Here is a 14900-nt window from a genome sequence, read left to right on the forward strand (position 1 = left end):
GTCTCCGCCCGCCCCGCGGCGCGCTCGGGAGGCGGCGCGGCGGGGGCGCCCCGGCGGCAGGCCCGGCCCCCTCCGCCCCCAGCCCCGCCGCGGCCCGATGCGAGCGGGCGGCCGGCAGCGGCTCCCGGCGCCGCCCCGCCGAGCCCCCGCGTTGTGATCCGCCCGGCGGCGAGGCAGCGCCGGGGGAGGTGCCGGCCCCGGCCCCCCGGCCGGGCCATGCGGGGCGCGGCCCCCGGCGGGCCGGCGGCGGGCGGCGGGCGCTGAGAGCGGGCGGCGGCGATGCCGATGCCGATGCCGGGGGGCGGCGGGGCCGCGGCCGCCGCCAGGCGCCCCCCGGCCGGCGAAGCGGCGGCGGCGGCGCGGGAGGAGGAGCAGGAGGAGGAGGGCGAGGAGGATCTGCGCGACGGCGGCGTGCCGTTCTTCGTGAACCGCGGCGGGCTGCCGGTGGACGAGCCCACCTGGGAGCGGATGTGGCGGCATGTGGCCAGGATCCACCCCGAGGGCGAGCGGGTGGCGCAGAGGATCCGGGGCGCCGCCGACCTGCCCAAGGTGAGAGCCCGCGGGGACCCCCAGGCGGCGGCCGGCCCGGCCCGGGCCCCGCCGGGCGCACAAAGGGAGCAGAGGCTCGGGGCAGGGCCCCGGGGGGCTCCCGCGGGCGGTGACCGGGGCCCTGCGGGGCCGTGCCCTGCCCCACGGGGCTGTGTGCTAACGGAGCAGCCGCCTGTCGTGGGGCCTGGCCGTCAGGTAGCGCGGGGGGCCGGCTAGGTGATGAGGGAGTGAGGCTCGAGTCCAAATCCTCGAGGTGAGAAGGGAGGTGAGGCGTTGAACCAGATGAACCCGGGTTTGGGAGCCGTTTGCAGGCGGAATTCTTGCACAGAACCGTGTCTGTGGGAAAAGGGACCCTTCACGGCCAGGAGTTGTAAGAGGAGTTATCTAACACTCACAGAGCCTGTTGCTGGTGTAGGGCCAGATGTGGTTTCCGAGCATATCCCTGGCCCTGCTGCGGAGAACTCTATGAAAAGAGGAACCGATGATCGTTTCTCCCAACCTTGTGCCGGACTGAATCATTTGCATGTGAATGCTTGCGATAGCTGCTGTCTGCTGTTGCACCTCAGCTGGAGCAAAAGCTCCCCTTTCCATTGGCATCCTGTGAACAAAAGGCACTGCAAACACTTGGTGTGTCACTCCATTGACCAGCTAGGGGAGTATCCCCATCATGCTATTAGAGGAAATTCAAATACAAAAGGATGAAGGATTTTCTGCTCAGGCTTTTTATTGCAAGGACTTAAATCCCTGGGATGGAAAACTGAAGTAAGCAAAACCATGCTGTTATACAGCGCACAGGCAATCAGTACCGCTTTCCACGAGGAACTCTGGAGAAGTGTGTGATCCGAGTTCCTTTGTGCCGTGCAGTTATGTGGCAGCACCCAGAACAAATCTTGAACCCTGATTATGGTCCCTCTTCCAACCCCACAAGACTTTTCTTTCCCTTTCAGATTTCCTTCTCCTCAGACTGTCCTGAGCCTGGGTGAAGGCTGAAAGCATGTTTCTGAGCAGTCAGAACATGCAGTACTTAATTTCCTGACCAAAAGGGCTGGTTTGGTAGGGGAAAGGGAAGAAAGAAGCTCACAAACAAGCGAATGGTGCATGAGGGGAGGGAAGTACTGTGTTCAGTCTCTGCTTTGGGTCTTAATGTGAAGTACTTCTGCTTTTGTTCTCACTTAGCTGTCTTATACAGTCTTAGTGCCAGATGGTTACGGTTAGGGGACGTAAGCAGTATGAGCTCCTCTGGAATAATATGACATTAGTCTGTCCGTTTTTGTGTGTGTGTATCTGCTAGCTCCTCTGGGATCTGGGATCTAGATCTATGAACTCTAGTCGGTGCTCTGCAATCTGAGATGCCATGCCCGAGCTCACCAGGCGTACAGATGAGAGGATGCTGGGATGCAGGAAACAGCTAGGATGAATGAGCTGTTATCCTAGCTCCTTTCCCTCTCTAGGGGTATATTTTTATCTTTGAGGTTTGCTTATATCACTATGCATCTCTGTGCCATTAAGTTTCTTTGCATGGCTGATGCAACAGATGAGAATTAGAGCAGTGAGTGTACTCTGCAGGGCCAGCTCCTCTGAAAGCCTGAACACTCTCCACATGCTAGAAGGCAAATACATCTTTAGGTGTTGTAGTCGGACTGCAGTTTGCGTAGTTCCAATTTTTGCCTTGAAGAGCGGCCAGTATTGGCTGTTGGGGAAAATAACTCTTTAAAGAGTTGTCCATAAATTAAACTTAATGCCATAAAATGATGATGGCACGAGGCTGTGATCAGACATAGAAGTGTTCACAGATCAGCTGCAGGGGTCGTGTCTTTCACTGAGTTGTTGAGAGCTCAGAGATCTCCTCAGGGGTCCAAGGTATCCTTCTGGTAGGTTTGGGGTACCCACCAAGCAAGCTGAGCCAGGTTGGCAGGATGTAGTCGACTGGCCATGCATGCACAGCTTGAGAGTGCCAGCCTCTTGTAGGTTGTTTCCTTTCTAGCTATAAGGTGTGGTATTGCTTTGCTTGGAGCTGCACAAGGGAAACACAAAATGATGTGCACTTGCCTCATTAAGAAGGGCTGGATTTTAAATGCGGCAGTTAGGAGGGCAAAGACAGGAAGTATTGCATCTAACGGGTATAGATGGAGAAGCAAAAAATCCAATTTCTTTAGTCAGGCTAACAACTGGGATTGGTATTGTTCCCATGTGGCTTACAAAAGGGAAATTAGGGAGGAGTTCAGATACATAAAAGCACCATAACAGAAGCTGTTGCTAAACTGGGCTGGCCAAAAGCATACCTCTGTGATATGGATAAGGGTGGAGCTTCTTTCCTCTGTCCTATCTGTCGTCTCATGTACAGTATGTCCCATTTGGTACGTGAAAATCTCTTGTTCTCTGGATCCCCTTTCTGAAATTAGAGTCCCAGTCTTATGCATACAGCCAGCCCGGCCGCGTGCATGAATCTAGGAGTGGGGTGATGCAGCCCCTCCACACAAGTGATGAGGGACCAAAGACATGTTCAAGCAGTCTGTTAAGCCTGGCAGAGGTATGTGCTCTGGGAAATCTGGGCTCTCTTCCTAACTCTCTCTCCAGCTTTCAGTGCAACTAAAGGGAAAGCAAAATAGATGTGATTTTCCCTCATTTCTCTTCCAAATTAATTCTTCTTTGATTTCTGGAGGATTGTGAGGACTGCCTAGTATTTATAGCCCTTCTGAGATATGCAGTGGATAGTGCTGGGCAAGAATAATGTGTTAGCGTGTCCAATCCCATCGGTGTGGGTTTGAGGGATGGAGACTTTATTCCTCTCTTCTCTTGCCCCAGTAAAATGCTGTAGACCTGATGCAAAAGAAACTGTAGCCCAGTCTGGGCTGCAGGCCCAGATCTGGGAGAGAGAGAGTGAGCACGCTGTACTTTCATCAGTTTAATTACTTGAGGTGCAGGCGGCTCTTCGGCATTAACTAGTCCCCTGCTGAACTGGTTGCCATTGCGCTGTGTCAGTGTTACGTGGTCCTTTAAGGAACAGGGGATCTGGGGGGTTGCAGCAGTAAAAGGAGGAGTACCTGACCAGAGTCATTAGTTGTGCTGTCAACATGAACTTCATCAGTCTGCTTCCACTCAAAAAGCATGAAAGTCTCCACCGTGAAGAAATGAAACAAAGTTAAATAGTCAGGCTGTCCTGCTTGATACCTCTCTCATTGTTTCTGCCTGGAAATGATTTCCTATGACTCAGTGTATCAGCTCACAGCATCCAAACTGACTCAGCTCGCACAGTTCCAGAGATGGCTCCATCCCTGCTCTGCTCTCTGGAGCCTTCCCTCCTCCTGCTGTGGTTGAACAAACCCAGTTTCATATCTGCTCCTGCTCTTGTGCCATTTTCTGCTAGTGCCTCCCCTTGCTCCAGGCAGGGTACAGAAATAAGGCACTGGAAATAACAGGTAAAGTGCTGGGAAAATGGGCACCAGTGGCCAAATGATGCTATCTTGTTTCCCCCAAAAAAGAAAAGAAGGATTAAAAACATGGGGGAGAGAAGATTGATAAGAGACTGAGCACTCAATGTTTACTTGCTGATGGTGTTTGGAGATAGCTTGAAAAAACAATTACAGGTTACATTTTCCAGAGGCAGGGCCAGTCCCTGGCCCCTGTGCTGTGCTGGCACGAGAAGCAGCAGCGTGTGGCCATGTGGCAAAGCAGGTCAGCGAACAGCTCAGACTGAAACCTAGCCATGCTCGCTGGCTCGGCTTTCAGCTGGTTCAGGCGGCCTGGTTCGCTGGCCACCTCTGCCAACCCAGGGCGGGGGAAGACGGTATGGAAATGAGTGGCCGCAGAAATGCATGTGGAAGGTGATGAGTGGCTAAGCAGCGCTGCTGGCTACAAGTCTGCAGCCAACAGTGCACAGCGGAGTGGAAGGCCCCAAGGGAAGAGCTGGCTCTGACTCACTCTTTCTTAGGTGGGGGATAACCCATCTCTGGGGGAAGTCTGAGCAGGAACTGAAATGCTAAAAAGCAAAGTGCTGTGGAAAGCTGCAGTCTGGTATCAGATGGGTGTGTGAAAGGCAGGAGCTATCCTTCAGAGGGAAGATGCCAGCTTCTGTCTCCAAGCCCCTCAGTAGCACCAAATTTGTGCCTTTTCCATTATATTTGTTGAATGAATGTGTTGTCAGGGCTGTCTGCCATCCAAGCTTGCCTGTCCACTGTAACTGAGCAGACAGGACTTTTCTCCTTCCTTAGACACATTTTCTCAGCTGCCGACAAAGCTGCAGTTATCCCATGTGGAGCAAATGGAGAGGAAAATTGGACTGGGCCCATAAGGCTGAGGCCTCAGAATAGGACAGCAGTCTGAATGGTGAACTTTCGGAAGTCATTCTCTGACTACGTAATTCAAGACAACAGACACTGAAGGTGGGGAGTCGTTATGCTGTCAAGCCTGTGTCTTAGTCAGTGCCAACTCACCCGAGGTGCCAGGAGGCAGTAAGGGACTTGTAAGTCCTTGCTTACAAGCCTGTTCCATGCTCCAGTGGCTTTGGGGAAATTCATTCTCAACTTTTGCCTCCTTCTGTCTCCTTCTTGTTTTTGTTTTGTGCCTTCTGGTTTGCATACTCAAATGAGCTCAAGCTCTCTTGGTTGATGGCATTGTTGTCTCACATTTTGCCTTGTCACTTAATTTATCTAATTCTTCCCTGGTGATGCTGCCGAAGAGCCGGACCCTTTCACGTGGTTTCTCTGACAGCTCAGTGGTGTTGCCAATTTCTGAATCCATGCCCAGTTATCAGTATGGGAACAGAAACCTACCTGGTGTGGCCACTTCTGGCAGCAAAAAGGGGCTGGTTTTAGAGGAACACGCTCTGTGTAACTACATGACACTGAGTTCAGCGAGAAGCAGGAGAGGTTTGGAAGCGGTGATTTATGTTCTGCTCCCCATTTCAGATTCCCATACCGAGTGTGCCTGCGTTCCAGCCGTCCACCCCCATCCCTGAGCGCCTGGAAGCTGTACAGCGCTACATCAGGGAGCTTCAGTATCCTTTACTGTTACCTTATTACATATCTGAGACACTGAGAGCCGGGTCTCAGACGGACTGCAGCGTGTCACCTCACTGTTAGGTGAGCTGTGGTGGAGAGAAAACTGCCTCTCGGGTCATCCTACTCAAGCATTTGTCTCTGTAGCTGTCTTAAAGAAGAGTTGGCAACCCTGCTTTTGTGCATCTTTGGCATCCAGCCCCTCTGTATGGGCTGTCACCATGGACTTCTGGGAAACGGAGTGGAAACATGTATACAGTGAGGAGGGAGAGAAAAATAGACAAGAAAGAAATACGGGAATAAGGAAGGACTATAAATGGGAGAAATGCAGGATAGAGAGGAAGGAACTTTCTTGCTTCGGTGTTGTATTTGTAGCATCCCAACTCTGCTGTGAGAATAGTAAGTAAATAAAGTTCTTCAGAGAGCTTTTCTTCAAACTCTCCTTTCCAAGCTGTCGAGCCCTTAACGTCTTGCCTCCAGGTACAATCACACTGGGACACAATTCTTTGAGATTAAGAAGAGCAGACCTCTGACTGGGTAAGTGCTGGCAGCCTCTGCCACATTTAATCCTTGCTTTAAAACATTAGGGCCCTGCTGTACCCACTGGCCAAGGTTAGATGACAGTCAGTGCTTTCAGTGCTGCAGCTCCATCCTGCTTTAGCTGACTTCATTGTCTGTTGCCTGGGGTATGGCTGGACAGAGCTGCGTCTGGCCTGTCTCAAGGACAAGGGTAGGTTTTGTTGTCGTGGATCAGTAAATCCAGTAAAATAACAGAATTGTATTTCAAAGATGTACAGATTCTGCCTGCTTTTAATTGTAAAATAACTACATGAACTTGATGGATTCTGAAGCTAGGTCCTGCCCTAAATGAGCCTTATAAAAGCCAAGCATCTTTACAGGGCTAACTTGGTAGTACTTGTGAGTGCCTTTGCAGTATCTAGGCTTGCAAAACTCCTGCAGTATAAACTGAAGAGTTTATACGTGGAAGGAGGAGGGGAATTCTGACTGCAGACTTCGGAGAACTGCACCTGATAAGCTCCTGGAGATAAGCACCAGATGTTCACTGGTTTTATCAGCCAGCATATTGAGACTCTCTCAAGACTGGCTTCTTACTCTTGGTCTACTCCATAGGTTTATGTGACCCCAGATGTCTTGTGCTGTAGGCAGTGCATTGTCTCCTCCGCAGTACTTGCTGAATGGAGAGCAGGGTTGTGTGATGCCAGAGAAGAGGCCTTCACTGCCCTTGAGCTTTGTGAGGCAAATGTTGTTGGTCCTTGGTCCTTTGAGCTGCTTGTGGTCACATAGGTGTCCATCCAGAACTTACTAAGCTGAGAGCTGTTGTCTCCCTGAGAACAAGGTTGGCCACATAGGCAGCTTTGTTGCAACTCACTGAAGGAGCAACTTGTAAGCAGTGACAGTAAGCGGTGGAGAGCAGGTTTGGATTTCATAGCTTCCTAAGGAAGATACACACCTGTTCCCTGTCCTCGATGGGCCTTTGCCTCTCCTGGAAACCCACCTTGCATATATACTGCAAAAGGGCTGAACTGGCCGTACTTGCATAGTGCAAGCCTCCTAACTCTCCTTGTCCTTCCCTTGTCCCTTTCCACAGGCTGATGGATCTGGCCAAAGAAATGACCAAAGAGGCCCTGCCAATCAAATGCCTGGAAGCTGTGATCCTGGGAATGTATCCTTTCCTCTTGGAAATATGCATGCCTGCCCATCCCTGCATTTTCTCCTCTGCTCTCTTATGATGCTTCAAGACTGCTGATAATATTGTCACCTAGCCCCACACCCCTGTTTTCCCTTCCCAGTTCTCCCTAAAACCCCTGCCAATAAAATCCAAATCCAAGCAATCCCCTGAAATAGCCAAACTAGTTCTTCAGAGTTGTTCTTCCCTCCCTAAGAAGGGTGGTGCTGCTCTGGAAAACTCTGGAAGCAAGTAAAAGAGAAAGGACCGATCTAAGGAACACGTAAAGGGAGCAAAAATACTAGCTAGGGTTAGGTCAGGAGGTCCTTCGTGGATAACATTGTTCCCTTACTGCAGTGTTGCCTGCACGTGTTCTACACTAAGATAAATTAGGGATCCTCCCCAACATCTAATTATGGTGTATGTCACTTCAGTATTATGTCTAACATGCAGATTTCTTGCCTGTCAGCTTAGGCAATACCTTTATTAATTCTTGGCTTGTGCCTTCTTAAAGAATACGTCTTTCCCAGCTACTTTCCAGGCATTACCTACGTCACTTGGGCTATAGTTTGTTGGTGCACAGTGGCAAAACCACCTGGAGGGGCATAGATGGCGAGTGGTTCAGAAGAGTGGTCTGATGAGTACTTTGTCCTGGAGGTTCCTCAGTTTCTAGTTGAAATTAACAGCTAGTAAAACAGATTAAAACAAGCTGATGAATAATGCTACAGTATTGCAGCTAGGTAACTACGGAATATAGCACACTAAACGTGTTAGTATTGCAACTTCTGCGTCACAAAATTGCCTGGAAATTAACTCCCCATTGTTGACTGCCTGATTTCCCCATGAAAGTAGGACAGCTTGCAATGAGCTGGACTGTTGATTTGGAGAACAAACCCTGTCAATGTGATGCCTGAATCAGTGGTGAGTGTGCTGAGCAGGCTGGCAGGGTTTGGAGCAGGCAGGAAGTATCTTGCCACACAAGTGGTATCACTGGTTGTTTCCTGAATAGTGGCTGCTGTCAGTTACCTCACCAACAACATGACCACGCTGGACCGTTTCCCCATCAGCTTCAAAACCCACTTCTCAGGGAACTACTTCCGACACATTGTGCTGGGGGTGAACTTTGGGGGCCGCTATGGGGCACTGGGCATCAGCCGACGTGAGGAGCTCATGTACAAAGCACCCGTCTTCCGCACACTAAGCGAACTCATCTTTGACTTCGAAGAGGCGTATCGCCGCTGCTGGCACACACTCAAAAAGGTGAAGCTGGGCCACTGTGTGTCCCACGACCCACACAGCGTGGAGCAGATCGAGTGGAAGCACTCCATCCTGGATCTAGACAAACTAAGCCGGGAAGACTTCCGCAAAGACCTTGAGAGGCATGCCCGTGACATGAGGCTGAAGGTGAGCAGCGAGGGTGGAGTAGTAACTCGCTGCAGCATCCGCTGTCTTGCCTGGCCTGTGGCATGCTGGTGGAGTGAATGGCAGGGGGCAGTGGCAGGTGGTGGAGTGGAGGGTGAATTGGAGGCTCTTCTGCTTTGTTGTCAGGCTGGTTAACTAATGGGCATGCACACAGTACTGCTGTTGTGATACCTTGCACTGTACACGCTCCTTGGAGCCGTAGCTGTGATTGTAGCTTGTTTTCTATTTTCTGGCTTTTGTATTTTCGATTCACTTGCCTTGCTTTTTTTTATCATTTATTCCCATACAATTAATAGCTGTTAGGCTTTGGTTTTCCAGTTACTACTAGTATTGTTTCTCTGCTCATGGTACTCTTTTTTCTTTGGTAGATTGGCAAAGGAACAGGGCCACCATCTCCTACCAAGGACAGAAAGAAAGATGTCTCCTCCCCACAAAGAGGTCAGGCCAGTCCGCATCGGCGCAACAGCCGTGGGGACCGACGGTGAGTGGAGCTGCTGGTCTTAAGACTTATCCAGAGCATCTGCTTTTTGGTGGCTTTCTTTTTGTTCTGTTTTTTTTTGTTGTTGTTGGTTTTTTTTTTGGACAGACTGCCTTGCTGGGTTTTCTTGTTTGGTTTGGTTTGTTTTTTTGGGATCTTTCTGATGACTTACTGGGGTTCTTTTTAACAGGGAAGACTTCTCAGACCTGCATTAGCATTTTGTTTGTAGTCTCTGTCTTTCTGAGTTTATCACTGCTTGGGTGGCCATTGTTTTTTGTTGTTGTTGTTTATTTCTGTTTGTGTGTGTGTTTGGTGGTTGTTGTTTTGTTTAGGTGGGGAGGAGAAAGGCTGCTTAAATAGACAGTGATTGTGGTACCTGGTATTTATCCTTGCCTAGGGGTCTGAGTTTGGATGTCTCACAGACCTGTGCCCCAAAAAGATTCCACAAATTAGACTGTTTTCTTGAAAATGGTCTGGGGTACTGGTGTGTTCCTCCTAACCTGTGTCTTCTTCCTGTGAAGATTGCTGGGAAAGTTACTGAAGGTTAAAGAATAATCTTGCCTTCAGTAGCATAGGATAAATCTGAAGCTTTCCTGTATGCTTCTCCTGTGCTATTTATTAATAGTTCTTAACCTCTTTGCTCACAGGCCGTCTGGTGAGAAGAAACCTACTGATTCCAAAGCCATGCCAGACCTCAACGGGTACCAAATCCGTGTGTGAAGAGAGCTGTGCCTTGTGTGCCTGGCTCCACAGACTTCTTGCTGGCCACAATTGGGACCTGCACCTGCAGCAATTCTGACAAAGGGGATAGGGGAGCAGGAATGGAACAGAGTGCTGGTCTTCCCAGGTACTTCCGAGTGGGCCAGTCCCAGAGCTGGATCCCATGGGTCCCATAGGGTTCACCTGCCTGTTTCTGGGAGAGGTGTCCATCTTAATTCACTGAAACAAGTATTTTTTTAAAAAAGAAATAAAAAGATCTGTACATTTGTGGGAGTGTGCTGCAGGGAGAATAGGAAGTGAGTGGGATCAGCGGACTTGTTATCAAATTTTTTGGGTTGACAGCACATAGATGAAGCATCTCGTCAACAGTACTTCTTCCCTGTCTGCACAGAAGTCTTGAGCCCATGCAAGGCCCACAGGGCTGAGGGAGGAGTGATGCTGGAATGGGATGGCCCCTGCGTCTTGTGCAAAAATTCCTGGTTTTGTCATTCTGCACGCTTTGTTTAGCATTGCTCTTGTGAGAAGGCAGAATTTGCTCAGCCTGATGTATTGATCATGCAAGGGCCTCTCATCTGGGGTAATCATATCTTGTATGTTTGATCCTGCTTATTTCAATGCATTTCATTGACTCTGAGATGGTAGATGGTGGGATGACAATCCTCTTCACCCATTGTGATGCTGAGGAGCTGTTGCAATATGTCCTTTTGTGGTAAAGTGGGTCAGGATATGCCCATGCCATTGCCATGTGAAAACAGGCACAGAGACATCAATCAGCAGTGGAGGCAGAGGGAGGCACGGGATGGTTGGTAGCCTGAACTTTGAGTCATCCCTTCATCGGTCTTCTATTAATTTCTAGTGATTGCTACTGTGAAAGCTCGTGGAAGACATTTCAGTCACCAAGGTATAAGTTTTAAGAGTGAATAGCTAAAAAGGATTTAATGATCTGAACAGGTTTTACAAGCATTTTTCCTTTCCGCAAGGGTCTTTCTCCTCTCTCGCTGATGGTAGTGCTAGAGTTACAGGCACCTGTTGGTGGGAAGCCCTGCTCAAGGAGATTGCCTTCCTACCACTTCAGCCTGGAGCCTCCTGAAAGTTATTCCCCCTCCCAGTCCCAGAGCTGCTCTTCCAATTGCTGCAGTATTTAACAGCACCACTTACACTAGCCTTCCCCAAATGGCTGGGCAGGGCCTCTCCGCCTGGTTACAGCCTTGATTCTGCCTACCCTTCTTTTCACAGGAGTGTTGTACTACTGATTAAGCTGTGTAATGCTTGTCAGAAATCTGGAGTGTTGTCAGGCCTCTCTTTTGAGGCCTAGGGCTTGGACACTGGGGTTGCCAAAATCAGAACAGCGTGGCCTCAAAGTGATCTGGACACATGGATCCAGGGGATGCAAAAATTGAGCCTGGGAGTTGGTGTCCTGGAAGGAAACTAAGTCTTGTTTTATAACAACACTGACAAGGAGCTGAGCTTTCTGAAATACTAAGTATTTAATTTTGTTAGAACTGGGCTTATGCTTTCTTGTGGACTTGTTAGAAACAAGATGGAGCTTAGCTCCGTCAGTACTTTTTGTTGTGGTATAGCTGTGCCATACTCATATAAGCAGTGCTATTTTGGTGGCAGAGAATGGGCTCCTATCCCCACACAAATCATCTCTTCTGTTGAGTTAAAGCAGTATTAATCACTGAAGCACCACCCACAAGCAATTTAAATGAGGCCTTACAAGTTCCTAATTGTAAATCCTGAATTGTCATATCCATGGAGTTATATCCATGCCATGCAGTCTATCCTTTCAAGCTCTCTTAGTTGTCATTAGTTTTCGGCTATGCTGCATGACTAGGAGGACAATCCAAAGGGAGATCAACAGCAAGTTACGCTACCTAAGACAAGGTAATTGCAAACGAAGAAGCCTATTTCCACAGTACAGTACAACACCTGTCCCCTCCCTTGCACTCCAGCTACATGCAATAATTTGAAATTAGATGTCAGTAGCAAGCCAAGCAGCCATTTGAATGCATCCTCTGATCAATTTTGTGGCTGTAAATGAACATATTTAGTGTCTGGATACTAACAATGATGTTAGCTGTAAAGGTACCGCAGCTAACTTTAACTAATAGAGGTGACTTGGAAGCCAAAAACTGCCTTTGTGTACTGTTTGCTATGCAGCAGACTGAAAGTTCAGGTGCCACTGTGAATCATATAATAAATGCAAGCAGCAAAGGAGACTGCATGTTAGGCTTTATTAAAGTGGATGAAATCTAGGGGGGAAAAAAATGTGGTAGTCACTTATTTGAAACTGGGATGCATCCTCACCATGACTTTGGTTAGTTAAATCAGAGCAATTGGAAAACTCTTGAGAATAATTAGTAGCTTCATACAGAGCACATTCAATAACTGGACAGACCTAAGCCTTTTTAGCTGCAGAGGAGAAGTGTGTTGGGTGAGAGAAGACTTCAGAAAAGATGGGGTAACTGAGGGGTCAGTTGCATGCTAGTGATGCTTTTTTAAGAGCAGGGCAAAAGGGATGTTAAACAGTGTTGGATAAGCAGAGCAGAATGGCTTAAAACAAAATGCTTTGTTTGACCTGGTAATTAAGCACTTTCCTGCAGGATGTAGCTGAGGCCAATAGTTTAGAAAACCAAAGGAAGTGGATGTTTAAGGAATGAATGACAGGTAGAGTTCAAGGTATCTTAATCCACATCCTCAGCAGTCACCACCTGTAGCCAGACAAGAATATCCTCTTTTGAGATTTAGTTGCATAACTGTGTACATTAGGAGGCATTTAATTCTTCTTATGCAGCTGGTATTGACTTCTTAAGATGGACACAGGAGCAGAGCCCTCTGCTAGGGTTACTATTTCAAGCCTTCTTCTATTTCTCTGTGTGGAAGAAGTTCTGCCCCTTACTGTCTCAGTATCCCCAGTTTAATAGATGGTGCAAAGAAATGGAAAATGACCAATTTTCTCCCCTCCAGCTCTATAACGAGATGAATAGCATCAATACAAAGCTTAGCTTCACTGCTAACAAACAAGACTATTCCCCTGTGATACAGAATTAGTGCGATCCAGTTTTATGCCCTAAGAAACTTGTGGGTACAATGAAAAATGAACCCTGCTTTTGCACTTCAGCTCCCTCATCCAGCTAGCCTGGCTTCTGGTTTGTCTGCCTTTAACTGTAAGAGGAAAGGCTGAAGGCATGTCTTTCTCAGTCTCATGTCTTTTGCAGTCCTGACAGCTACAGAGAAGAAATGAAAATAAGTAGGGGGTATCTTGTACTCCATAGTGCCAGCAGGACAAAAAAGATGGCTCTTGAGGAGTCTTATTAATTATTTAATGTTAAATATTAACATGATTGCTCACGTAGCTCTGGCCTGTAAACTTCCACTATTCAGTACGTCTCATCTGATGTCTCTTTTGCAGTACAAGTCCCTCTGAACCCCTTGCAAGAGAATAGCGACCATACACTGAGAATGGATAGACACTGCCTATGTTGTATGTGAAGTCTAGGTCAGCTTTGAAAGACTTGACTTCAACAAATGCTGGCCTACTACTAGCAAAACTATTTTAAATGTAACATAAATCTTGAAATAAATAATTTCTCTTTATATTTTATGTAGACAAGTCCCTTGATAGCTGGCCAATTGCAATTTTTTTGAATGGATAAAAGCATCAGTGAGCAAAACCAAGAACTTTCTGCTATGGTGTCACACTGGCATCAATATATACTGAGAAGTAGGATCAAGACTCCATCAGCCTGTGACACACTAGTTTGTTTGTTTTTTTTTAATTCTAATGTGATGAGCTAAATGAGTCTTTAGGAAGTTAAGGTATGTTAGCAAGTGTTTTAGCTGGGAGTGGAGTGCTTTTATTCAGTTAACTATGACTATTTCACCTGTGTGCCACTGCATGGGTCAGTACAGAGTATGCTTGGATGCCTACCGGAATAAATGACTCCAGAACTGTGGTTGAAACATAGTTTGTGTTCATACAGTAGCTGTGTTGCTGTTGCCTGTTTAACATGATTTTTTTTAATTATTTTTAAGTATTTCAGGTGAAAGCCTTAACCAGGTGCCTGCCCCTTAAGGCGGGCTCACGTGTGGTGTTGTATAGACTGAAACATGACTGTCCTTAAAATTGCAGATTTTAAGAAACCATAATGAACAGAAGAATCCTATTGTTGCCAAAGGGCAAGAGTCTGGATTAGATGGGCTTTACCGTGCTCCAGTGGTTCTGGCTAATTACTTTAGGTGGCTGCTTTAACCACTTGCTCCTTCTAAGTCAAGTGTTTAAAGCAGCCCCAGTGATCAGGTGCCAGATACGAGCAGGGCATGCCCTGTGTCCCATGCGTACTGTGTGTGTAAGTAGGTGAAATAACACCGTGTATTCTAGTGGTCTTACACTGTTGTCCTGTCAACATTAAGATCTTCATTATGGAGTTTATAACTTAACCTAAGAAAGCAAGTGCTATTCTAGCTTGGTTTTCGCTCTGCCAGAGCAAGGTGGAGATGGTCCCTCTGCAACCAAGCTGAACTCCTTAGGGAATTTACTATTTTTGTCTGTTTTCTGAGCAGGTGTTTACCTATATCACAACCACTCTGCTTCAGTGATGCCCTGGCCCTGTCTGCTCAAAAGCAACTCAATTTAGGCCCAGAAGGCTACTGAATCCCCTGTGATCTCTGCAGAGCAGAGTTTCCCTCCAGGTCAGGGTTGAGATGGTGCTAGTGGGACCAGAGTGGTCCCCTTCCATGCACATCAGTATTATACTCTAGCACTGATAGGGTGCTCCAAACCATTGACATCTTTATCACTGGTACAGCTCAGAACTAACTAAGAAATGGAAGGTTTCTTTCTTTTAAAATTATATCATGTGTGTCTTTTTGTAATTAATCAGTGTGGTTCTGTGTCTTTATGTAGCCAGCACAGAACCCCTATTTAGAGTTAGTTCTTATTGCACTCCCCATAGCCCTCATGTTGATACTTCTTCCTGCTTCCTTTGACACTTAGACAATAAAATTCCCTCTGTACTGCTCTCAGCTTGTGCAGAGAAAACAA

At 47.8% G+C, this 14900-nt stretch overlaps 1 protein-coding gene across 1 annotated transcript; it reads left to right on the top strand.

The window, feature by feature from the left end:
- Positions 1–257: 257 nt before the first annotated feature.
- On the top strand, positions 258–14900 carry VASH1 (vasohibin 1). Its single transcript, XM_083837458.1, has 7 exons — positions 258–549; positions 5457–5545; positions 6027–6083; positions 7156–7230; positions 8256–8637; positions 9024–9136; positions 9781–14900. The coding sequence occupies exons 1-7, from the start codon at positions 280–282 to the stop codon at positions 9851–9853; spliced, it is 1059 nt and encodes a 352-aa protein (XP_083693584.1). The 5' UTR covers positions 258–279; the 3' UTR covers positions 9854–14900.

Source organism: Anser anser (assembly GCF_964211835.1).
Source record: "Anser anser genome assembly, chromosome: 5".
Classification (NCBI taxonomy): Eukaryota; Metazoa; Chordata; class Aves; order Anseriformes; family Anatidae; genus Anser; species Anser anser.

Coding starts and splice junctions, on each gene's coding strand:
- VASH1 (XM_083837458.1), top strand. CDS start 280: ATGCCGATGCCGATGCCGGGGGGCGGCGGGGCCGCGGCCGCCGCCAGG. Junction 5,546..6,026: donor CGCTACATCAGGGAGCTTCA/GTATCCTTTACT, acceptor TCTTGCCTCCAG/GTACAATCACACTGGGACAC. Junction 8,638..9,023: donor CCCGTGACATGAGGCTGAAG/GTGAGCAGCGAG, acceptor TTTCTTTGGTAG/ATTGGCAAAGGAACAGGGCC.